Consider the following 27375-nt stretch of genomic DNA (forward strand, 5'->3'; position numbering starts at 1 on the left):
TTATTTTACCTCTGAAGAGATTCTTACTGCTTTGCCGCAATCGTCCTCAGCCAAGTTTACTTTTATTTTAGGTCTGAACCCCTGAAGCTATGGGATACAAAGCTATACAACAAGAGGGGCTTTCCAGCGTGAAACATAGAGAAAATTTGCCCCTTGCTCTTAACAGATGTTATCTAAATTCTCTAATATTTAGTCAGCTGAGCTCCCCCCCCAACATGCCACTGATCAAAAACCTCCAAACTGCCCGTTAATGAGACATATGCATTTTGTCATTGTGCTGCGTATCATTGGAAAATAATTCCTGAAAAGTCCAAATAAGTGAATATCTGTCAGCATAAAGTTTTTTCAAAGTCATATGTTTTTCCCATCAGAGTTATTGCTTCCATGTAATCACCTCATTTGTTATGGAGAGCACACCGACGTTGATTTAAGAGTATTTCATTCTTTGCTGGGTCTTTCTGAACTACAACCACCTGCAGTTGGTCAAATAGCTTATAGATCAATTCAGATCTTTGTTCAAAATGCCACCTCTTTCTTAGTCTTGCATGCTATTCCTCGACCCCCCCCCCAGACTCTCTTCAGAGGAACAAGTGAGTTCAACACTTCCCTTCTTCCCTTCCCTTCTAAATTTCCAGCTGCTGCTCACAGACTAATGCCTTCCCCAGAGTACAAGAGGAAGGCCACAACCCCAAGAACAGTCTCTGCTACCAATAAACTCTATTTTCATGTATGTATGATTTTATAGTGCAAACAGAAAGGGGAAGAAAATGTAAAACTGTCCTCCTTATAAATGATTGCTCTATTGTTTGGTTTTATTAGTTATTTTTGGCTGACTGTTGAATTCTGGTGTTGAGAGCAGCTAGCTTTCTGTAAATCAAACACAAACTATTGGAACTTGAAACCAAATAACAAAGTCCAACAAAAACCGAGGAACACAACATAGATCTTCAGTGCTCATTTTAGTATATTTCATATGTTGTTGTTTTTTGAGACAAAGCAGCTCATTGTTATGAAAGTTCTAAGAGGAAAGGCTAACGTAGGCCAAAAATCAATTACCTCAATAAGATAAACTGCTGTTGGTGAGAGCTAATAATTAATCTGCCAGTTTTTATGGTTTACATCAATCTCATGGCCTCAGACAGCTTAACAGTTTAAATGCTCTCCACAATTCTTCAAGCAATCAAAAGTTCAAAAATATAAAGCCTACGACATGATTCAAATCTGATGTTATAACCTAAGCAGCCAAAACACAATAACAATGATAAAGACTTTTCATTGCTCTGTCTTGCAGACTGAAAACACACCAGTCCCTCTGTTTTCTGGGACTCATTTGGATCAACTCACTTATCTTCTCTTTGCAAAAGGACAATTATTATCATCTGTATCCAACAGTGTATTGATTTACTGCTGCATTGTTTTATTGCCTTGTATTTATCTTGGCTGTAGCTTTTCCTGCATGTTTTTTTTTTATTTAGGGCACGTTGTAACCTAAGTTTTAAATACTACTAATTTCTGAACTTATTTGATTGCTTAGTTTAAAAGTTCTCAGTTAAATCTAATCAGAAGTAATATGTACATGTACTTGCATCATCAAGCTGATTTCTTTTATTTGATTTCCTTCTGCATAGCAGATGATAAAGCATTTATCATGTAACTGCACAAGAAATTATTGAAACAATACCAGTGGACAAAGGCTGAGCTGGTAAACTTAATACGGAAAGCTGTGATTTTAGGAAGAAGATAAAGAAAATTTTAGTGTAAAAAAAGAAAAAATAAATATTCTAAAATGTTTTTTCAAGCTGTTTTCATTTAACAATTAAACCTCATTAAAAACACAATCCTATAGCAAATTTGAGAAGATAAAGAAAGTTTGTTGAAGTTTCTCATCTGAAAGCTTGGGCTGGAGTTAATGAAAGAAGAAATATCCGTACCCCTCTTTTACTTTTCACACATTAAAATGTAACACTGTAGGTACAGGCGTGGATGGCGACATTTACCCTTCAGATGTTAATGATAGCTTTGCTTGTCTTCCTTCCTTCTTATTATAACCAAATCCTCTCATGTTTCTAGGTATTAGCTTTCACTTGTTCTAAATATCAAACGCAAGCTTTTCTGCCCACATTAGTAGAAACATTTCTGCCTAAATGATGCGGCCATTTCACAGAAACCACAGCTCTTGTGAGACGGTCTCAGGGTGTTTACGAGCCACTCAAACTTCACACAATGACTAACGCTAAATTACAGAAGTACACTTGTGAGGATGAATGTATTTCCTACCAGGCTGACATCAAGGGTACAGTGTTTAGGGAAATCTATTTATAACTAGCCACATATAGAATGCCAGATTTTGCTAAATATAATGGAACAATGATGAATCTTCCTTTTTCTTCCCTCTTTCTATTTATGCACTATTATATCTTAAGCAATTCCTAATCCTTCCAAGATATCTGAATGTTTAGACAGTCTTTTTTATTATAGCTATTTTGAGGTTGGAAAGGACACAATGATCTAAAAATCTTTGATTGATCAAAGTAGAAAGAGGCCAAAACTAGTCAAAACTTATTTATCAAAATGTGTAAAGTGCATGAAAACACAAATACGGGCCTTAAAAATACCTTTTTATAGATGTGAAATGAAATGATTCTGACACAGATTGCTGAAATAGTTAACATCACTTTCAAAAGACTAGTTATCTATCCCAAAGACTTTGCTTCAGACTATCACCATGCACTGCAATTAATATACTGCTGTTAAGATCAAATTTTACATACATTTAGTAAAAAAAAAAAGTAAAATTTTTTCTACTCTAGACCTGTATTTAAAGAGTTTGGCCGGGGGAAAAAAGCTAAGAAGCTAAGAAATCTACCACTGAGCTTTGAAAGTTAATGGAGAGAGGCAGAGAAGGATGGAAATAATAACTGACCAGCCGACTGCCTTAAAACCAAGAGGCTGTGCCGATTAAGCTACCAAGCTGTGATCCACTTGTTAAAAGTTAATTTGCATAGTTTGGAGTTTTATTCTTTGATGTTACTCCCTCCAACATTTTAGCAAGATGGAGAAAAACCAGGTGAACTGCCACCGATCTGACAGCCTTCCAGCCTCAGACTAACTTTTCTAAGGAGACAGCAGCTATATGCAACAATGCTGATGTTCCTTTCTAGCCCAACTCGCTGTCCTGATCATGTGTTAAAGTTATAGTGGAGGATGTTCATTTTCTGGGTGGATCTTCAAATTAAGTGGTCCTCCTAATTGTCAATCCTTCCTCTGATATGTTTACATAAGGCCGTCCTACGTGCTCATCCCCATTTTAACTTAGCACTAGTGAGTCTGACATAGTGGAAAGATTGCAAATCTTCTTTTGGAAAGTAAGCTATACCTTTAAGGCTGTATTATTTTGAAAACGAGTTATTCTACACTCACCGGCCACTTTATTAGGTACCCCATGCTAGTAACGGGTTGGACCCCCTTTTGCCTTCAGAACTGCCTCAATTCTTCGTGGCATAGATTCAACAAGGTGCTGGAAGCATTCCTCAGGGAGTTTGGTCCATATTGACATGATGGCATCACACAGTTGCCGCAGATTTGTCGGCTGCACATCCATGATGCGAATCTCCCGTTCCACCACATCCCAAAGAGGCTCTATTGGATTGAGATCTGGTGACTGTGGAGGCCATTTGAGTACAGTGAACTCATTGTCATGTTCAAGAAACCAGTCTGAGATGATTCCAGCTTTATGACATGGCGCATTATCCTGCTGAAAGTAGCCATCAGAAGTTGGGTACATTGTGGTCATAAAGGGATGGACATGGTCAGCAACAATACGCAGGTAGGCTGTGGCGTTGCAACAATGCTCAATTGGTACCAAGGGGCCCAAAGAGTGCCAAGAAAATATTCCCCACACCATGACACCGCCACCACCATCCTGAACCGTTGATACAAGGCAGGATGGATCCATGCTTTCATGTTGTAGACGCCAAATTCTGGCCCTACCATCCGAATGTCGCAGCAGAAATCGAGACTCATCAAACCAGGCAACGTTTTTCCAATCTTCTATTGTCCAATTTCGATGAGCTTGTGCAAATTGTAGCCTCAGTTTCCTGTTCTTAGCTGACAGGAGTGGCACCCGGTGTGGTCTTCTGCTGCTGTAGCCCATCTGCCTCAAAGTTTGACGTACTGTGCGTTCAGAGATGCTCTTCAGCCCACCTTGGTTGTAACAGGTGGTTATTTGAGTCACTGTTGCCCTTCTATCAGCTCGAACCAGTCTGGCCATTCTCCTCTGACATCTGGCATCAACAAGGCATTTCCGCCCACAGAACTGCCGCTCACTGGATGTTTTTTCTTTTTCGGACCATTCTCTGTAAACCCTAGAGATGGTTGTGCGTGAAAATCCCAGTAGATCAGCAGTTTCTTAAATACTCAGACCAGCCCTTCTGGCACCAACAATCGTGCCACGTTCAAAGTCACTCAAATCACCTTTCTTCACCATACTGATGCTTGGTTTGAACTGCAGGAGATTGTCTTGACCATTTCTACATGCCTAAATGCACTGAGTTGCCGCCATGTGATTGGCTGCTTAGAAATTAAGTGTTAACGAGCAGTTGGACAGGTGTACCTAATAAAGTGGCCGGTGAGTGTATTTTGATCATACATTCTTATGCTAATATACATTTTATCTTGTAACAACATAGGAAAATAGACGCTGATCTCAATGATCTTCCTAATAAAATTAAGGCTAAATAGCTAAAGAAAATAAATAACATGTCCATCGACATGTGATCCCATCATTTATACCCTTTGGTGGTTGTTTCAGTCATTCCAGCTAGAAAAAAGTAATTTACATACCTGACGGTAGTTATCTAAACACTAAATCTGACTAATCTCTCTAAGTACTAAATTTTTTGAAACAGTGAAAGTAGTTGATTTAAGGTACAATGCAGAGAAATGTTTAAAAGTCTAGGTAGCATTCGGATGAAAATGCTTTTGTAGGCCTTGTAAAAACAAAAGCTCCTGCATTAACGCAGTCATGCCACCACGTACAAGAGCATTTGTCCCTCCCGAGTCAGCATAGTCACTACCCACCAAAAATGTGGTGTAAGCAGGTTGGGAAGCCCCCTATATGGAGTAATAGGCCATCATCAACAGATGCATCCGCCTTTATTGAAGAATGAGCAAGCACAAAACATCTGTCTTTGCATTTTTCTGCACCTTTGCCCGCATTGTTGGCTAAATAAAAAATGTAAAGAGTCTTTCCTTGGAATCAATCAAAGTCTTTGTAAAACACCTTGTGTTGCAGTCATGACCATCCTTTCAGCTGTGTCATTCAACTTTGTGAGCAAGCTTTACAATTCACTCAGCCCTGCTTTTACTTGCAGTCAATAGGCCTTGGCGCTCTGCCTAACATTCCTGCACAGCACTATGATTAACGTCCAACATGAATCCCTCTTGTCCAGTAGACGGCGAAATAAAGACAGACAGGGACGTGAAGAGGGAGAGAAAATCTGACAAACAGATGGACTCTGGTAAATGCGTTGCTCTTTTCATAAAACACCTTTCAGTAAGTTATAGGCTATAGTCTTTATCGGCTTTTCGTGAGAAGAGCCGTTTAATAACGGCGATGTATTCTCACAGATTGTGTCTCAACACCGATAGGATCTGGACTTGAATCACTACACGTGCATTCTAACTTTACATCTTTTGCACTCTGGAAAACCTGCAACATTTACAGCATTTTTATACAAACGTTGAGTCCAATAACTTTAAATATTTGCAGCAGTTCCTGGCTCATGTATTGGAAGCAATACGGTTTTGATCTTGTCTGTACAGCACAAAAACTCCAATACCTGCTCAAAGCATTATTTCTTCAAGACGCCACCTTTGAGATTTGCTTAAAAACTTGATCCAACAACCAAACACTAAGCTTGGCTGTAACTCAATTGTTTATTCTCGCTTCAAACAGAACTGTCCTGAAATCTAAGCTGTGAGTCTCTAAACAGAGACTATAAAGGGGACAGGACAGGATTTCTGAAGTGAGGTTTTGTTAAAAGGTTAGAAGCAGTTAACTTTGTCATAATCATTGATTATAAATCCTAATTAGCTAGTAGCTGTGGTGAATTTCTAGCAAAAGAAAGACATATTTTTGAAGTTGCAAATGTGTAAAGCTTTCAATATTTATCACTTTTTCTTTGGCTGGTTCTTTTTCCATAGAGCAAATATCAGCTTTAAGGCAAATGCAGGAACAGATCAGGGATCTAGCACTGATCTCCCAGTTAAAACTTATTTTAAAGAAGGGAAAATATAAAAACTGGTCCACTACGTTTATGCCAGAAACTTCTATTGGGGATGGTTACCTCCACATTATCAGTAGTAATAAGTTTGGTATTATTGGGACTTTGGACAGTAACATAACAGGACTTTTTTTTTTCAAGGTGTTGTATTATGTCATAAAAAAAAAAAAAAACTTCCTATTTCATGTAATGATTAATTGAAGGTATCAGTTAGATGATGTAACAAATGTTTACTAAAAAAAAATCAAATAAAACAATTATAGTTTGAGTTGTAAAAAAAAAAAGGCGTTGGAGGGAGTCAGAGAGATATACATTATTATCTTATTTTCTAAGTTTAGACTCAGGGGATAAAGTGAACATAGCCTATCTAGCTAACAGCAATCTTAGTTACTAGATCCCAGTAAACAGTTCTAACTTACATGGCAAACTGTTGAACCTCCTGTTGTACTGGGATCACAGTGCAACAGCATTTCCAGTCAGAATACCTAGACTACCAAAATATAAGTGAGACAGTGTGAAAATGAAAACATAGTTCCCATGTGACATCACACATCTGGATACACTTTGTCGCTAACCGCCATATGAGCAGGCAGAGTGGCTTTAAAAACAGCTGATTAGGTTTGACTACGGAAGAGTATTTAATTTATTGATTTATTCCTACAAAGCATGCATCTGTTATTTCACGATGCTTGATGGATGCTCCAACATTGCATACGGTGGCAAAGTAGTTTCCATTAAAAACAACTCCGAAAATAGGACAAACTGTGAGGTTGAGTGCCGAATGTTGCAGAGCATGGCTTGCGAACATGGACCGCAAGGTCAGCCATTGAAAACGACAAGAATCCGACTTTTATTCAGGTTAAACACATATAATCATATGCATCCTTTTAAATTAACAGTATAAGTTTTTAACTGTAAGTCTATGCCTATGCTACTGTGATTAAATAAGGCTCACACATACCACTGTGCACACTGTAAGCTGCGAGGAGCTCTTATAGACTTTCCTGCCTTCGTAGTTGAGCGTACCTTTTCTTATATTCTCATCACAGATGCCTTCAATTCCCAAACTGCCAAGGCTTCATCGTGCCAATACTCAAAGTATTTAATTGCAATAGTAAAATAAAGGCAGTTGACAATAGATTCTCTTTATTAGCTCAGTATCAGTATCAGCAAGAATAACCTGCCTGTAACACAGTGGAACATAAAATACTGCCCACAAAAGCTGCCTTGATGTTTTTGAGGCTGGATATTCACTTTGATCTTAGCCCTTCCTGGAGCAGCGGTTGGCTTCTTCCCCTTGGACTAAATAATCTGGATTTCTACTAAAGAAGACATGGTTTGTTTTCTACGTAAAGCAGTATAGTTTTATCCTTTTAACAAACCTTGCTTTTAAGAATCCTTAAGTTTTCCATTGTTTTTTTTCAGTAACAAAGTGCATCTTTCAAAGTATTAAAACCAGGTCTCCTTGAAGAGATTCATACTAAAATAGGCAACAAGAAAACCAAAAGTACATAGAAAGTGCTTCTTTACACCCTCCTTCTGAGTCAAACATGGACTGACCGGTGCATCAATCTTGATGAGGGCGATGTCTGACTTCTCATCCACGTCTTTGATTTTGGCATCGTAGGAGGCGCCGCTCTTTAGCTCCACTTTCACCCTGTGTTTATTGGCCACCACATGGGCATTGGTCACAATCTGACCGTCTTCTGACACGACAAAACCAGAGCCGCTGGCCACAGCCACCTCTCGCTTGGTATAAGTCATCCTACAAAGGAAAAGAAAAAGGCAGGAAATATCTTTTACTTACAGAACAAATTTGCATATCGGCTTAGTCCAGGAGAGACAGTATTTTCTGTGCATGTTTTCTTTCTATAAAATTGATATATTACTAGTAAAGCACCGATTAGACTTTTCTTTGGTCTCTAAAGGTTTGACCAGCAGTTACTGGTTTTAGCTTATAAACCTACAGCAGAGAGATGGCATTCCTAGTTATTTATTATTGTTGAGTTTTGCCAAAAGTTTTCATTAATTTTTCATATCAGTAGCTGATATTCCAGGTAAGAAAACAGCTGCCTTTTTAAAGAAATTGCTTCTTTATTTTCAAACACATATTGGAATAGATAACCTTGAGTCGCTTTTACAGAGAAGGGTTCTTTTCAGTGCAACGTGTTTAGAGGTGGTGGGACAAGACAGGGCAAGATTTTTTGGTTTCCAACAAGCACCAATTAAAAAGGATAATCATAGCTGCATCATCTTAGGAATAAAAAAAAAAAAAGATTGTATTTTTCTGAATATTGAGTGTTAATCACAATCATTGATTAACATCATTGACACCTATTTTGTCCGGTCTTTCTTTTTTTATCTTGAAAATGTTCCTTTCTTTCTCCTTGGGCTCGGTTATCCAGATGGCTCTAAAATACATTATAATAGTGGATGGAGGATGGAGACAAAGGCAATTTCTAAAATTTGCAAGTAGAGCTTTAATAGATGGTACCAAAAAAAACCTTAGGTATCAAATTATACATATATACATTTTGTAGATCTAAATATTGTGATGATAACTATGAACAGTTCTGGTAATCAGCCAATTTCTATTGTACCAGTAACTAAAAGTTGGCCATTCAAAGTTAAAATGCTGAGAATGAGAAGGCATCTGAGGTAAAGGTAGATACAGATTTTAATAGGGCACTTTGCAGACAACTTTGACAGGAAAAGTTGAGGTGTTACAGACGGACAAAATCTGGTGAAATGAAAGGAAATTTCAGTCTGCAACTCTTTCCCACAACCACAGAAACACACATACAGATGAACAACTTGTACGTACTTGCGGAAAAGTTCAATGTGAACCACAGAGGGAGCGATTTTCTCCACCACGTCTGCGATGAAGTTGTACTTGTGCCTCGGGCTGTCTGGATTGTCCTGAGCTGCACACACACATACATCCACACAAAAAGATGTCAGACTAGCAAAATAAACAAACCCATTCACCGAAATAGTGCATGATGTAAGAGACGTGTGAGAATAGAAAAATGACACAAAAAAAAGGCTGACCTTTATCATAACACAGGACGGAAAAAGAAAAGATGACACTTCTGAGGCTCGTACTGTCTAGGTCAGCTCTGGTATACATGCTCATTTACCATGTCTGGCCATAAACACAAGAAATGAATGCTTTGAAATAAGCTGAATCACATCTGCTGGTCTAAGGCAGTTTAGGAACTGCTAACTTGGTAATCAACTCCTTCAAAGATGAAAGTTTAAACAAAACTCATAGTTTCTCCTGAGCTTTTTAGCCCTTTATCCATAAACCTTTTTTTAAGCACGTAATTTGGACGACTTTTTTCCCCTGATGAGGCCAATTTTCAGTCATTACCTTTTCAGAGGGAAAGTTAAAGACAGCCATAAGCCCTGGGATATCATCAATTGTGCTTAAGGAATGAGGACACTTTTCGCTTGAGGTGCATTTACACTAACACTGGGTCTGAATGAAAACCATCTTAGCGAAAGGAATGCCACTAAATTATACAGTATGAAAACAGTTGTATGAAGGGAGATGGATGGATGTCTTCATATGATCTCCAAATCCTTCCCTGCTGTCATAAATATAATTTTATTGCAATTCATCGAAGCTTCACGAGATTTTAGCTTAATTCAAAGCACCGTATGACACAAAGGACAAAGTTTAGGAGTCTGTAAAGCAATAAAGATATAAAGATATATCCTGAGGGAGGCATTCATATAAAAAGAAAATGTTTACTGGATCCCGTCTGATTCTCACCAGTAGAGCAGCTTTCTGTAAAACCTCCAAAGCGCCCCCCAACCCCTACCACTTTTGAACTAGAAATAAAGCATTAATTATGATAAATGTCAGGCTATTTTCTAGCAGCTGAAGGTAATGGAAAGACTGTTGTCATTCTCCCTACATTAGCTTCAGATCTCAGAGGTTTGTGGTCGACTTTGATGGGATTAGAGTTACCAAGAGCAGTCCCACTGGTCAGAGCTCATCTCATCGTGTTTTTATAATCCCTTTAAAGAGGACTATAGAAACAAGGCGACCATAGATCAAGTTGTGATATTAGAGGTCCTTTAATACTCTAAAGGAGGTTCAAAGATGCACAATGTAGACAGGGGAAAAAAACACTCCACATTTCAATAGAAATCAATTAAAAAATACTTTTTGTAAAGGAAAAGGGAAATTAAAATTGGGGTGAATAGAAGAGAAAGGTAAAAGTCAGTCTTATATAATGTGTTAGAGTGTGCTCTGATCAGATTATAGGCAAGATATATTTTACAAACAAAACAGTATGTGTGTCAGAAATTTAAAACTTAATATGACCTTGAACACACTGCGGTGGCAGCATCATGCCATCGGAACAGATCTCGGCAAATAAAGCAAATACAGTTCATCTTGATGGGAGATAAAAGCAGGGAGTTGGGGGAGTGGCGGCCTAGTGGTTAGGGCATAGGGCTTTGAATCTTTAGGTTGTGAGTTTGAAACCCACTCACACAGAATGCCACTCTGTGTCTCTGAGCAAGACCCTTAACCCCTGATTGCTCCCCGGGTGCTGCACAATGGCAGCCCACTGCTCCCCAAAGGGGATGGGTTAAATGCAGAGAGTTAATTTCTCCATTGTTAGATCAATAAAGTTCAATTTATGTATTTATTTATAGAAGTCCTGAAAGAAAACCAGAGAGTAGGGCAAAGTTTCAAATGCACACCCATTTCTACAACAGTGTGGTATAAATCAAATCACAGGGCTTTAAAGGAATAGTACACCCAAAACATGATTAGCCTTCATTTTCTACTCACCCCCATGCTGAACAACACTCTGGAGTACTTTTTTGATATCTCAAATGCATCTGGAGATCTGGGAGGCTTCTTGCTGTCTGCTGACATTCAAATAATGGAGGTCTATTGTGCCCGAGGCAGAAAGGTCCAAAAAAGTCCACAAAAAACTTGTCAATATTCCTCCATACTGCTCGTCCAATGTATTCCAAGTGTCATGAGTGGGTAGCATCCAGAATTTACTCGAAACAAAGTCATTTAGAATGTTTTTAGAGCATAAACAGTAGTGTATAGGATTTCCTGAAAGCACGCACCTGCGAGTTCACGACGCTACGGAAACCGCGGCAGACCAAACCAGATGAAAGTGCGCATTCAGCTCGGCAAAGAACTCATGCTCTTCCTCAACACTGAAGTCCTCAGACATTTTTCTTTCGTTGTTTCTTTCTTTGCACAGGTAAACAGCACATTTCTTCTTCTACGCTTGCATTATCGGCAGAGCAGACGCTGAATGCGCACTTTCCTCTGGTTTGGTCTGCCGGCTTCCGTAGCGTCGTGAACGTGCAGGCGCGCGCTTTCAGGAAATTCTATACACTACTGTTTATGCTCTAAAAACATTCTAAATGACTTTGTTTCGAGTAAATTCTGGATGCTACCCACTCAGGACACTTGGAATACATTGGACGAGCAGTATGGAGGAATATTGACACGTTTTTTGTGGACTTTTATGGACCTTTCTGTCTCGGTCACCATAGACCTCCATTATTTGAATGTCAGCAGACAGCAAGAAGCCTCCCAGATCTCCAGATGCATTTGAGATATCAAAAAAGTACTCCAGAGTGTTGTTCAGCATGGGGGTGAGTAGAAAATGAAGGCTAATCATGTTTTGGGTGTACTATTCCTTTAATGTATCTGAATGGCCCGATTAAATCCTATTATTAAATCAACTTCAGATCATCTTGCAAAACTTTTGCATTTATTTACAGATGTTTTCTGGCACATCTGACTGAGTTGTTTTGCAAAACTTTTCAATCCTTATATGAGAAGAGATCTGCACCTGCAGCTAAAGGTGGTAGCAGAAAGTATTTGTCATTCTGGCAGACTATCAAATTTACACACTTTTTAAAATCTTGAAAGAACTGTGCTCCTCTCCTTCCACTATATAATCAATTGTTTAATTTCATCTAGTAGTTATAAAACTGAGAAAGGTAATGTGAATTATAAGAGGAACAATTTCAGAAATAATTTCAGTTTCCTTAGTACTTAAATAGGACTTTCTCCACATTATCGCGTCCCTCTCAGTGCAGGGAAAGCAATCCCCCAAGTTACAGCTATGACTGCATTGCATGAGTCTTACAGATTGTACTCATAAGAGCTGAATCATTTAGACTTAAAGGTGTTAAATTAACACAGGATTGGAAAGAAAAGTTGTTCTACTATGAATGTCTCTAAATGTCCCTATTCAGTATGTTACAAATTCTGACATGAAGTATAAAAAAAATAACAGTAAACACTGTTTGAGACATGACACATTATGTACAACGCCCTGACATAAAGAGGTATGATTTGCTTTGAGTTGTCATGATCAAAATCCATCCCCCACCCCAATATGGCTGACATATGGAAACATTTGGTGACTGCTAATAAAAGAGCCAAATAGAGTTAAACATCTGTTAACAACAATCAGATGACTGGAAGATTGTTTATGGAGTTGGTGAAGGTCTTAAAAATCAGGAAAATGTTAAAACGTGTTTAAGAAATCTTATTAAAAAACCCCAGGTATTTTTCCCTTGCAATCTTTAGTGCACAGAGAGCTCACTATCCTCACAGCTTGGTGTATCCATTAGGTCTCCCAGAGCAGCATACAACAACCACAAAAGGTCCCAGTTCAAGGTCTCAGCTTGTTTTCCCATACATCTCACCCAGTGTTTTACTGGCACTTAAACACAGAGGAAGCTTTTTCTTTTACATTAAAAAACAAACTCATCTAAATCATTTCCTTCATCTTTTTTCAATTATGCAACCAATCAAAGCCATTTTCAAGCAAAACTGCACGTTTATACAATTTCCTGTAGCTTAATCTGAACCTTTTACTTGTTTTTGGTTTAATGACATCATTTTTGCTTTTGTTTTGAAAAAAAAAAGAATCACTTCCTGCCTCTTCCTAATTAGTTCCACCTGCACTGTTCGACATGCCTATTTGTATCTAGGTAATGGTGCAGCAGTCAAAAAAAATTACATCATGACAACTTTCAGAGATTTCTTTGACCTAAGTGGAAAACATAATTAGTTCAATTATTTCTGCAGCACGTTGCAGGGGGGCTTAGGCCCTTCCCAGCTGGCAGTCACAGAAGAAAGGCAGGTTACACGCTGAGTAAACATAGAATGAGACAGGCATTCATTCTCACCTTCCAGGTCAATTTGAAAAAATCACCAGTTAAAGTAAAGAACAGGAGTTTTGACGGCAGGCAGCACATATGAACAAACAAGGCATCCTGAAGCCAGATGAAAAGGCAACAGCTGACCTGCAGATGCAAACGGTGCACTCAGCCAAAATGCAGCAACATGTGTAAGAAAATTCATTAGAAAATGAAAAATACAGCAAAATGAGCATGAGAACCAGGGTAAACTGATGACTTAAAGTTGTGGGAAATGGAAAGCTAAGAGAAACTGTTTCATGCAAACTGAGCACAAACAGAAAACTTAATGGATAATAGATTGACAACAGCTTTATTGAAAGGTAAAGTATCTAATTGAACTGCTGGACCAAGGCTGACTATCATTAGACTACGAGCACATAAAGCAAATGTTGCCAGCTCCGGTCTTCAAAGGAATTTGCCCTTCATGTTTTAAATATGTGAATGACTAAACTACTGAACCACCTCCTCAGCGTGTCAACAAGTGCTGGGACTAGATCGTGTTCCCGCGTGCTGTGAAGAAGAGCCTAGCAGTAGTGGAGCCAGCTACCCATGATGTGTTGGACTCTTGTCATTTGAGAATTAGACAGATGTCTGGCCAACCTGGTCTAACGCCAACACTGCAACCTCATCATGCTCACATTTAGCTGGCAAAACTCTAAGAAGCCTATTTTCTTGTAGTTATTGGCATCACAGGTGTTCTATGCATATGATGCCACTCCTCTGATGATCTCACCCAGCAGCTGAAACAAACGGTGCACACTCTTGCAAAGAAAAGACAAAAAACAAGTTATGATCAGACTCTTTGCATAAAAGATGTATATGCAATGCACTGTTAACGGAAAAGGGCCCATGGCTGGCAAGAAGCACAGAAACCTTCAAAGTACTTTTATGGTTCCTAGGAAAATAAAAGTTATGAGGTTTTCAGGTCCCAATTCAAATGTGAAATATAATTTTTCAAATTGTCGACGAGGCAGCTTTAGAATAGTATTTAGCAATGAAGAAAGAGCTTTAAAGAAATGAGAGTAGCTGCTCATTGGAGTTGTATTATAAACTTTATAAGATGGAGCTTCAAAGTTTTTCACCACCAGATTAACAGAGAAAAAGAGCAAGGACTGGGTGCCATGCCAACCGCAAGATATGGTGAGGGGTTTACTGTTAAAGCTGTCAAAAGCTGGTGGATGAACACTGTATAGAGTGTAAACATCAGAACTTGGGCTGAGGTGCTGAAAACAAAATTTTAACCTGTTAAGGCCAGTGTTTTAGGACTAATTTCTGCTTGAAAGTATGAGCTTTAAATGCAAACTTGTTTTTTTGTGTAAAGGTAAGGTGCTATCTCTGATTTTCTGTAACTCGGCACGAACCACATTCCAAATGCGGGACACAAAGTGGCCCTCCCTAAATGATGACATCAAATGGTCCAGAAGTTTTGTTAACTGCTGTGCTCTTCCTGTTAATTCTGCAACTGGATTTAACATACACAAAAAGGCCAAGCTAATGGGAACAAACAAGGATTTAGGTTTCTGTCACCTATAGCATAAAAAGTCTAAATTACTCACAGCATTTAACGTTTCCTGCTTTTATTTAGAAAAACAACTTTTTAAAAATATTATTTAAAGAGGATCCATGCAGCCTTCACAGGCTGTCCTCGTCTTTCTGCGTGCAACAAGTAAACTTCCATCTTAGCTGCCATAAACACACCTGTTAGTCTTCAATAATACTACATTCTTGAATACACTGCAAAAATTTTGATCTAAATAAGTCATTTTTTCTTAAAATAAGTGCAAATAAGTGTGTTCTTGAAATGAGAAGGTAAGTGAGACACTTTGCTAATGGAACAAGACAATTTACATTTAAAAACAGAAAAACAATTACATTGTCTTATTTGCAGTACCTTTTATCAAATTATCTTATTTAAGAGTAAATATACTCATTGCATTGGCAAATCATCTTATTTGCCCACTCAAATTAAGGGTTAATTCACTTAATATTCACTTAATTCACTTATGACAGCCTCCTTTTGTTTTTGTGTATACTGCATCTTCGTCTACATCAACTAAAAAACGTGTACAGTGCTTCTATGGGCTCACGTACGGTGTGTACAGAAGGTATAGACCTGCAAGACAACCCAAGGCTCTTGCACATCGTTGAGCCTTTAGGGCAGTTTTCAAACTTTCATGAAAAGTGATTGAACGACTGCCACCTTTTTAGGACTTACTACTGCAGAACAAGCCTAAATATTCAACCTCTACAACTGTGCTGGAATGACACAATTGACATTATTTCTTCAAGTTAATACATTGCATTTAGTTTGAAATGCTTTCTTCAAAGAGAAAAGGGCATCAATAATGACTTGAACTTTAGAAAAAACGTACTACTGTTTTCACAGTCCAAGTAACTGTACAACCTGAACAGATAACATTAAATAAAATGTTAAACAAAGCTAATGGGTTATAACACTTAAAAATATTATACATCTATATGAAGTTAATTTTCAGGTAATCAAAAATCTAAGAAATAGCAAGAGAGTAGCAGACATGGAGAGCAAGTAAGAAAATGATGAGAAGATAAAACCAGGAGGAAAAACAGCCTGGTGGAATGATACCGACAAAAATCAGACACATGCATGAAAATAATGCTTTAATACTGAGCACAGCTGAGACAAGCACAGGAAAAATGTGCTCATTCAGCAAATCTCACCAGCCAGAGTCACTGAGTGCGCTCTGCAACAGCTGGAAAAGAACGTATGAATAGTAGAAGCCATCATCACCTATACACTGTTTTGTTGCTCCTCTTCATTTAGTTTTTGCCTATTTGAAAAGTTTGTATTAGCTTTATAAAAGAACTGCAATGAAAATATGAATGCTCATACAATTATACACATATTTCCAATTGCTGTGCTACTGCTCAAGCCTTGACATGCATTTCAGAGATAATCCTAAAGACTCATGGTAATCTAGATGCTCCAGGTATTAAATTCTTCTAGACCTGTCTCCCTGATATCCATCACCACTGACAAAGCCTCACAGGCCTCAGAAGGCACACTTTTTCTGAAAAACTGGATAATGTCTAACTAATGAACCCTAAAAGGGTTGAGACCATATTGTGACCTAGTTTTCAATGCCAAAGGAAACTGCTTGTTTAACCAAGATCATTACTGTCTCGACTCAAAATGAGATGTAATTGTACTGTACTTGCGTGTGCTCTCTTAATGTGGGGCCAGGTTTGCAGGGGATAGTTCAGCCTCCTAGGCGAGGGATTACGTTGTTTTTATTGTCAACTTTCACAAATTTAGTCTGCAGTTTTAAACACAACTAATTCTAGAAATGGGCTAGTGCATGCTCTTGCACACATATAATAGGCGTTCCCTCTTGGGAGCTGGTACAGGGTTGTGCAAGTGCATTTTTTTAAATTGGAGAAGACGGGTTTTTTCAAAAATTTGCAGAAAAACCCTCCACTATACCTTTAATTACACACCGGTTTGCATACTATTGCACATTGATCAGCATAACAGCAAATATTAGGAAGAATCTGAGTGTTTAAGAGAGAGAGAGTTGTAAAGTTTGGACAATAATACTTGAATTACAACTTGCTTTGCTGCAGAAAAGGACAATTTCCCGAGTTGGAACTAGTAGCACTCAGTCTCATGTCTGTTTCAGACATGGTTAGCAGTCTGAAAATGACTTACAGTAATCCTTTAAGTTTCTACCAAAACTTACAGTGATTGTGGCAATGCAGTCTGCCCTTAAGCTGCACCTCCTAATTTTCAGAAAACCCTTTCCTTAAAAGTGTGGGCTGCTAATTTGCCGTTTTCCTCTTGCCTGTTTGAAACCGTCCTCGACAGAGGAGGAATTGTGGCTTTGAGTCAGTTCCAGAAATTCCTTCACGAGACCCTTGAGTGTGATTTACGAGTGACAAAAGAAACACAGACTGGGAGGGAGAGACAGAGAGAGCAAAAAGACGAGAAGGAAGCAGTCAGAAGTTTGGGGGTTGCGGGTGGGGGGGCAAAAGTTTCCAAAAGCCCTGAGGAAAGGCCTTTGACGGAGCAGGTGCTGAAGCTTTTCATGCATATGTTCTTTAAGTGCCCACTTCCAAAAGCAGTATGCAGGATAAATACACACCAGAACCAAAGGCATAGTACAGTATCTTGTAAACCTGCAGCCTTGAATGTGTGCGATCACTCCTCCCTCCTGAGTCTTTCAATCATAACTTAAAAATATAGACACATACCACACTGATGATGATGAATGGCCCACTTGTTAAACTGTACAGAATGTTTTTTCTTCTCAGCTGGGCCACATTGCTCCAAGAGAATGATGTCAGTTTATTATAAAACTGCTCCGATTAGAGTGAAATGCTTTGACAAAGCACAGACCAATAAGATTTATACTAAATACGTCAGTATAATTACTGCTGCCAAGGAGGTCATGTTTAAGGTAGCATTGGTTTGTTGTTTAGCAAAATTACAGAAAAGGTCCTAGAGCGATTGCTCTCAAGTTTATGCCATTGGTGAGTCTTGGCCCAACTTAGTACCCATTAAGTTTTAGTGAGGATCTGGATTGACCATTTAGCCCACTTAAAGAGACATGTACGTCATTACTGAACAATCTTTTAAATAGCCTTTTATTTAACCCTTTATGACTCAAAAATTGTTTGATGAGCAGACTGACACCTCAGTAGTTCAACGCCAATCCATCTAGCCCATTTTTCCTGAATTAAGTTTGGGTCAGAAGTTCCCGCGTCTCAAACATGTCTTTGTTGAGTGGGTCCAACCAACAATCAAAGCCTATATTCAGTGGTCTAGTTGTAAAAAAAGAAGAAGGGGGATAGTTGAATTCTTTATTTTTTTTAGGAACCGTACATAGCCTAATTAATATGGCCTATTAACCTATTAACCTAAATTAATATGCATAGTATGGTTGTTACATGTCAGGTATGCCATGTCATTGACTTTGACCAAAGCACCTTACAGTAGAACTACAGTGCTATTACTGCCCCTACATAGTTAGGGACAAATGCAGAGGACAAATTTCCCACTGGGATCAGCTTCATAGTCATGGTAGACCACTTCTTTGATTTTATGTATTTTGCTCAGGCTACTGTACTCATAAGCACACAGCCTGCCAATATTGAAAGGGCATATATGGCCATTACTGTTTATAGTCGACATTTTACATATTCAGTAATAAAATGTCACAGGGATGGTATGGGGGGTGTGATCATTTAAGAAGGGGGATGATTTTTAAGAATTGTTTAAATTTGGGGCGTGTCATCTCTCCTCAACTCGAGTACTGGTTGTATTCAAGAGGGATTTTGTGGATATCCAGAAGTGACCAGCATCCAGCTCAACTCAGAGAGCAATGGCAACTCCTTGTAAGGTGAAAAAACTAACAAAACAAAAAAAAAACTTATGAATGTGGGCTACCTAAAAGAGCAGAACCTGCAGAGTGCTGCAGTATCTTTGGAAAACTCCATAATGCCTCTTTAAACTAGTCTGTGGATGTCTGTGTCATCCCATGCTTAACTACACACCTGTTTGCATGCAATAGCACCGAAGGAAAACATGACCAGCATAGCAGCTGTTTTTAAACAAAAAGTGCATTGCCTGACATAAGGCCTGGCTTAGAACGGTTCATGATGTTAATGTGTCTCATTAGTATACATGGTTGTTTTATAAAATAAATCAAGGAATTTATATGGCAATCAGTGAGGCAAAAGCTTTTAAGGCACATCCAGATGTTTTCTGCTCTCTGATTTAATATTACAGGTCACAGTCTTCCCTGTTCTACCCACAGAAAAGTTGTTAAAGCTTTGCGTCACATCCAGACCATTTAATAAAGGATTACATGCCTGTATGGATGCATTTACAACACGTTGAAGGAGGTAAAGCTTCCTAAGTGCCCTTTTAGGTTGTTTTTATTATTTGCCACTTATCTCACCCATAGTACACTATCTCATGCATAAGAGCTTGACTTCTGCCTAGAAGTTATTCAGGTTATCTGGGGGAATTATCTCTTTGGTAGCGGTTTGAGCTCTGGCTGCTGTTCTGGTTCTGATGTTATTTTTATCCACCTTTAAACATTCCTTTCATATCAACTAAATAACACTGCCCTAAACCATTGGCAACAAGAAATCAAGCTGATTTGCATTGACCGGGTTTCCATCCCAAAGCTCCAATCAACCTTTACATAAGTGGGGCAGTTCATGCCTTCATCCAGTCAGGCGAAAGAGAAAACAATCCTCAGTTTGAGGCTCACTCTGTTGGGAAGGAAAAGGAAACCCAGTTGAATAGCGGCTCTTGTTGTCAAAGACACAAGAATATTGTGTGCTACTCTGAGCTACAACATCTGTGTAAACTACAGAGCATTCAGAAGGTTGGATCAGCCCAGTGAGAGCTGATGGGGTCAGGCCAAAGAGCTGGTAGGAAAGCAAGAATTATATTAGCTTTAGCTATACTAAATGTTTCAAGGCTTTTTTCAACATAAAAACAGCATAAGAATATCAATAAACTAGAGTAGTTGTGTTAATATAGTGTCTTTGAGTGTCTTCCATGTACAGAATATTTGCTAAGGCTTTTTTTTCTTGTATAAATGACATGGAAAAGGCGTCTTTTGGTTCTGCTGAGGTGTTCTGAAGCCTAGGTTACTTTACTAGCACCCTCCAACTCATCTGCTGGGGATATATTGTCTCTCATCTTTCTCTTGGCACTACTCCCTAAATTCTATTAGATTTAGGTCAAGTGAGTTTGCTGAGCTGTGAAGCATGTTAACCCCTTGATGGCTGGATTTATATAAATGTGATTTTTGCCTTTAAGTAGTTAGTAAATTGAGATCTGTACATTTCTATTGATGTAAAAAAAATTGTGACAACAGTTCTAATGTTCAATGAGACTGTGATGGACCAGTTGTACCAGGAACAAGTGCTTGTTCAGTCCAACTGAATGTGTAAATACTGAGATTGGGTGAAAATACACTAGGGCTGTAACTAATGATTAATTTGCAAAATTGATTCATCTGTAGATTATTTTTTTCTGATTAATAATGGGATAGCAAAAGGTTCCTTAAAGACCACTTTTTATTCAATTAAACCAGGTAGAACAAAAAAAAAAATCCACTTAAGGAGTTCTAGGTGGAGCATATTGACAGATGAAAAAAAATGTTTATCTTGAATGCAAAATGTTAACATTTTTTTTTACAACTTTGGTATAATTGCTGCTCAAGTTGGGGGGCTCTGTCAGGTAAAGTTTGTTTTAGAGTATCTTTGCTCAAGTTAACAAATAATTAATCAATTACTAAATTAGTTGATGATTATTTCAATTATCAATTAATCATGATGAATCTGATTAATTGTTTCAGCCCTAATATATACATTGTCTGTGTAATAGTAATATCAACAGTTTGCATCATATTTGCAACAAAAGACCCTGGAGGGGTCTATACCATGGTCATCACAGCAGGTATTGGTACTTTTGGCTGTAAGTCTTGAAGCTAGTTAATTGTATAATCCCATAAGGCTCATTTGCAGAGGAAGGCATGAAGTGTCCTTGTCAGGATTTGGTGTTGGTTTGGAGGACCCAAATGCAGAGGCAAGTAGGCAGAGGTGAATTTAGGTGGGTTTAATGAGGTTTACAGGAACTGAGGCAGGAATCAAAAATCCAACAGAAATAACAGACGAACCAGAACCAAGGAGACATCAGGGGAAAACCAAATTCTAGGAGCCAGGGAGAGACGAGGTACGCAGACAGACGTTAGACGAGGATCCAGCAAACAGGAACTGAAGAGGGAGGCTTTTAAAGGGGACAGAGACAAAGAGAGGGCTAACGAGGGGATTGAAAACAGGTGAGGGCAGAAGAGAAAACAGAGCAAGGGAAAGGGCAGCAGAGGACAACAAATGGAAAACCAAGACTGTGACAGTCCTGGAGTTAATTAGTGGATGACAGTGCTGACATCATAGTGACCCATGACCAATGGATGGCACGGGCTCCCCAAACCATCACTGACTGTGGAAATTGTACCCTGAACATAAAGCTGCTTGGGCTCATTTAAAAAAGCATTGCTTTGTGTCATAAACAAGCTGACCTCAAACCAAAGGTGCCATCATGGAATATGAGGTTGAATACAACTCACCAAAAAGCCTTGGATGCACTTCAGTCTGGGAGGTACCTAACATTCAAATTTCGTTGAATGTTCATTCTTTTATTTATCACTTGTAGACCAAGTTATTTCTCCACATATTCTACCATGTTTTCCTTATACTTAACTTTCTGGTAATAAGCTGGAACAGTGAACTTCAATGGTCTTGGAAAGGGTGTTTATAACTATCCGGTCAGCAGTCTTCCTCAGGATTGCGTGGATACAAACAAAACAGCTGTGACATTCAGTTATGCTAAAAAATGATGTTTTGAAAACAGATTTTGGGTTTTAATTCTGTATAAGCCATAACACAAATGGCGGAAAATAACTTCTGATATTTATTGCAAGTGCTACAGTAATAACCCTCCAACTTTTTCATCCCCTAAACTCAAGGGTCTTTGGTAGGGACACTATAGGTCTTAAGTTGAATTGGTCAGATGTCATTGGTCCAACTCATTATGCACGCTCCTATTTTTTTTATGCATGACGTGAGCATCAGGGCACATTTCGTTTAAAGAGAAAACAGCATTTTTTGTTACATATATACAAATTTTATAAGCACTACACACAAAATATGCTGTTTATGAATGTTTAAAGCATTGGAACGATGCAAAATTGGGACAACTTAACACTTTGACAAGGGTTACATTTGAAATTACCAGTGACTAAGACGGAAGGTAAATATGTGCCTTTTTAACCAAATATAGTCTAAATATGTCTGTTGTTTATGTATTTATCCGGTGTTTTCTTTCGAAGAAAGAGAATTGTGCAGAGGTAAACAGAGGTAAAACCCATTCTTATTTTTTTTTTATCTGATATGCTATTCTCTGTATTGTAAAACAAAGCAAAATAACATATTCAAGGGACTGAAAATAGATTTATTGTATTTACATAGGCATAGAACTATAAGAGGAACTGACACTGAGCATTTAAATTATTAAGTTTAATATACAAGTTGTGAGAAAAGAAGCAACTGCCGCAAAAACACTTTATTGTTTATTATAAAGATGTTATTTAGATAGAATTATTGGTAGGGACATGTCCCTATGGTCCCTATGCAAACATACTTTCCTAATGGAAGCCACCTAAAGCTCACCTTTCCCGCAGGCTCCCCGCTGAATGAAGAGGACAGGTGGCTGCTGCAGCTTCTGCGCCCTGCGGCTCACCCTCTTCAGCTCGCAGATACTGCGGTAAGACACCCCGTCGCTCCCGCACACCGGGTCCGTGGTCTTGCAAACGCAGATCCCGCCTTTGCTTCTCCTCCTCACCGTGACGCTGTACGCCACCCCGCTGGAGATGGAGCACTCCAGCCCGTCTCCGCACACCGGATCGCCCAGCTTGCCCCCGCCGCCGCAGGCTTCTCCCTCTCCGGACGCGCACACCGTGCAGCAGCGGCAGACATCCAGGGCTTGTCCCGCCGGACAGTCGGCCGGCAGACGGGGACACATGGATTTGACGCACACAGAGGGGCATCCGACCACGAAACGACTGGAGCTCTGCGCATCTGCCTGCACGGACGTTGCGGCCACGCACAACAACAAGAACCAAAACATTGTCCAAACAACTACAAGATGATTTTAAAAAGTAAAAAAACAAAGTTTGAATAAAAAAAAGAAGAAGAAAAGTTCGACCCCGGTTTGTTGGGCTATGGGATGGGAGAGCTCTTTGCTGAGGGGGGAGTCATTGTAGCTGGAGAGGCATTTATCAGAACCTCGGCGCAACCAATCTCTGCGCACGTTTTTACTGGCACCGCATCACAAACGCAACTTTCCACTCAGTGGGGAAAATGCATGGGGAGTGGTGCGTTCACGGGACGCACTGAAAGGGAAAAAGTGGTTATGAAGAGTTTGAAAGTTCCTGAAAAATAGAACATGGGGGGAGAAATGCAGAAGGAGATGCAGGCAGTGAAATATCTTATCCAAATAATCCAGTCTGAGAGCAAGATTAAGAAAAACAAATTGTCTAATCTCATCTGATCCAAACCAACAGAAATATTGGGGCACAACTGGAAGTAGGCCTATTTTTGATCACCTTACATTTTATATCAATCTGACACTTTACCCTAGATTATTTAGCTTTTGGCTAAATAACCAATACCATACTGAAAATAAAAATGTTTTATGTAGAATATAACTAGAATAGAATAGAATAGAATAGAATAGAATAGAATAGAATAGAATAGAATAGAATAGAATAGAATAGGAAATCTCTGTTTGTCCCTCAGTGGGGAAATTAAAGTGTTACATCAGCAAAAGATTATAGCTAAAGTTGTCACACAAAACTTGAGCTTAAAAAGTGTATAAAAACACCAGAATAAATGACAGAGTTAAGAAATAAACAAATTAAATACTGTACTGTAAAGTGTTTTTACAATATAAATACTGTGCGTCTGGAGAATAACAAATCTATAAACAGCTGTTGACATTTTTACAGTAATGGATATTTGAAAAAAGCAACGGCAGATATGCGCAAAAATAACATCAGCATGTTATTTAAGTGATTAAGACTGTATGAATGTATATGTGTATATCTTTGAGGTGAAAATACTCTGTTTTACAGCTATACTATTACAAATGATTACAATAATAAAGAAAAAAATGGATATCAATAGTAAATTTGTCTGGGATGCAACAAAATAGTAAAGTAAGTGGTAAAGTAAAAGGCTGTGAACACTTTCATGTGTTTTTATAATATTGAGAAAAATTTTTAAACAATGTAAGTTGTACACACTGCAAATATGATAACTGAACATGTGCCGTTAAGTATTTTTAATATATAGAATAGACGTCTCATTAATTTCAATCTCCTTAAAAGAAATCCCTGTTTAGTGATGCTGAATAACCCATCTGTGGTTAGCCAGTCCACATTGAAGGAGGGATTATTAAACCCAGTTTAGATTATTACTAGTAAAGCAAAATACAGCTGCAGTCTTTAGATCATATTTTCTAGGTGTTTATACAGTGGGAGGGAACCCTTTCAGACAGTATCTAAGTGTCTGAAACCTTCTTTAGACACTAAGAGCTTCAAGTTGCTTTCACACCTAACCTTTGCAATACTTTTTATTCTGGATGAGTTCAGTTTCTGGAACAGATCATGCTAATATAAACCCAATCTAGGAACCTCAAGGAGGTTACAAGTGCTGATCTTGGCCCGGTTTATGCAGATTCTGTAGTGTGAATGACGCCCATACTAGACCCAAAACAGGAAGACAGAATGTGAGGTAATAGCAGCACATTGGAGAAGAAGAAGAGTAGAACAGGGGGAAAAACAAACTGTGTGCATACATTTGAAGCCAAAAAAAGATATTTGGGGGATTAGTGGGATTGTAACGATCTGCAGGCACACAAATTTGTTCATACATCAGGTAAAACAATTAAAATGTCATTGTGAAGAAAACTGCACCATCTAAAGGAATTAATTTAATCCCTTCTATAGTTCCCTAGACTGGACCAGCTGTGGAAAAGGGCCCTGAAGCCTGATTCATGCTTGAAACGTGTGCACGCACCTCCACGCAGCGTCTGCGCATCTGATTTTCTGCACCGTGCACCTAGGAAAATTAATAACTGCATGCACAGCTGCATGCTGAAACATATATAAAAATCTTGGGTACGGGTCTACACATGTTAATAATATCACCATGATCAACAGATTGCGAAAAACAGTAAATAAATTATCGTGACACTAGGATAACACAAAAAGGTTTTTTAAGAATGTTGGAAACAGCTTTGTTTTTCTACTGCTCCATTCTGTGTGGTGCTGCAAGCTGGCAGTCAGCCAGAGTTTGCCAGAATATTTATTCAGGGTGGAAATGCTGCAGCAGTTTAAAAGCTGCAAATGCTGTGTTCAGTGTGTCTGATTTCCTCATGGAATATATGTAAGTCACACGTAACCCTGTCTTCAGTCAACCCGTTGCTGTATGGCGCCCTGGGGGACTGCCATACTGCTCTAAGAGATGTGATTTAGGGAGGCCAGTAGGTGGTGGATCTAAAAAATGTCACATCTGGGGGCAAATTAGACGCAAAATGTCTAAGCTGGAAGCCATTGCTGGCTTCATTGAATTATGTTAGAAATCTCAGAATATGTAAATAAAATCAACTAAACATCCCAAAAAACTTTAAAAGTGCTCAGAGACCAGCTCAGATACATAGTCCCTCCTGGGTCCCTCCCAGTGGGAGATGGCTGGAACACCTCCAGAGGGAGGCATCAAGGGGGCATCCAAAAAAGATGTCCGGGCAACCTGGGTGACTCCTCTCGATGTGGAGGAGAAGGGGCTCTGCTTTAAGCATCTCCCAAGTGACCGAGCTCCTCGTCCTCTCTCTATGGGAGAGATCAGCCACTCATACCACGACATATCAGTGCAGCATCTGCATTAAAGCAGCAGCCGATCTACCAATCCATCATTTTCTCTACTTATAACAAAAGACAGGCATAGACTACAAGCAAATGTGTCACAAAATCCATAAAGAACTTAACAAAGAAACCCAATTCAGAGAAAGTATTTCAATTATCATAAAGGACTGGTTTCAACCTTCACTTTCAGGGCGGAAAAGGTTGTGCCGGTCAGCAAAACCTCTGATAATGATTATAAATCAATACTAAATCAATATCTAATAAATAAATACCAGTTGCTACAGTTGGATAGGCTGGATTTCCTTATTCCTCTCATCATGTTCTTCTTTCTAACATTATGTTCCTAATCTTTTCTTATATCTTCACCTGCGGATCATTCTTCCTTCCTCAAATCTGTAATTTGGTATTTCTCATCCCTCTCTTTTTTGCCAAAAAATTAGAAATATCTTGACTTTTAAATTCCCTTTTTATTACGATCTGCAAAAATTAGTCATCTTATTATGGCATTAAGTCTATAACTATATGAAACCAGAAATTCCCTATCACAGGATGCACAAACCTTTCAATTATGCAATCTTGTTCTCATGGCAACCAGGTTATTACTTTTACATTACATTTAAGATAAAATGTATATTACAGCAATGTGTTACAGAGTTTTTTGTTAAAATTAGAGTTTAATGTAGGCTGTAAAGGGCTGTGGTCAAAGAATTCATAATTAAAATGATTACTTTAATGATATAAATGTGAGGGAGCAAGGCCTTACAGCAGGTGACAATTATAGATCAGCTCCTGCACGGGATGGGCTACGAATGAAAAAAAAAAATATTTAGAGAGCAAAAAAATGAATAGAAAAGAATACAAGTATTTCATTAATTACAAACTTGGAAATTGAGTTTTCATGCTGATGAGTTTTATTTCACCGTCACATTTCAGAGATCGGTGATAAGTAATAGATTATACAGTCACATGATGTGGAAAATATAAAACAGCAAAAACAAACAAAACAATATAAACATGCATGATTAATTAAGAAAATTATTTGTTGCTACAGACAATGTATGCAAGAAAAATGATTAATATATGTTTTTATGTCATCGATATGATGCTTTATTGTGTTATTGTTGATTAATGTTTCTTCAGTTTTTTTTTTTCTCAACTGGTTACAATACAAATTGCTTCTTGAGAATATTAAAAATACCTTAAACATATAAAAGTTAAGTCTTGGGGGAAATATATGCCATGAATTAATGCTTAAATGAAGCACTGCTGTTTCTGTGCAAAAGTATTAATCTTTCTCTCTCTTGCAGAAACGTTTCCAAACTCTCTGCAAGAGAAAGTATGGAAACTGCCATACTATGTGGAACCACTTTATAAGACACACACATGTTTACTAGATTCTAGTACCCTAC

At 38.5% G+C, this 27375-nt stretch overlaps 1 protein-coding gene across 1 annotated transcript in view; it reads right to left on the reverse strand.

Annotated features, from left to right (window-relative positions):
- htra1a (HtrA serine peptidase 1a) overlaps window positions 1–23343 on the reverse strand; it is a 38523-nt gene extending 15180 nt beyond the window's left edge. Inside the window, exons 1-3 of the mRNA XM_038296102.1 lie at window positions 22713–23343; window positions 9109–9208; window positions 7845–8049 (exon numbers count right to left, since the gene is read on the reverse strand). Of these exons, the coding sequence (XP_038152030.1) occupies window positions 7845–8049; window positions 9109–9208; window positions 22713–23169 (762 nt within the window). The 5' untranslated portion in view covers window positions 23170–23343. The remainder of the gene's footprint in view (window positions 1–7844; window positions 8050–9108; window positions 9209–22712) is intronic.
- Window positions 23344–27375: the final 4032 nt, after the last annotated feature.

The sequence above is a fragment of the Cyprinodon tularosa genome, unplaced genomic scaffold (assembly GCF_016077235.1).
Source record: "Cyprinodon tularosa strain WSP-4 unplaced genomic scaffold, ASM1607723v1 ctg368, whole genome shotgun sequence".
Classification (NCBI taxonomy): domain Eukaryota; kingdom Metazoa; phylum Chordata; class Actinopteri; order Cyprinodontiformes; family Cyprinodontidae; genus Cyprinodon; species Cyprinodon tularosa.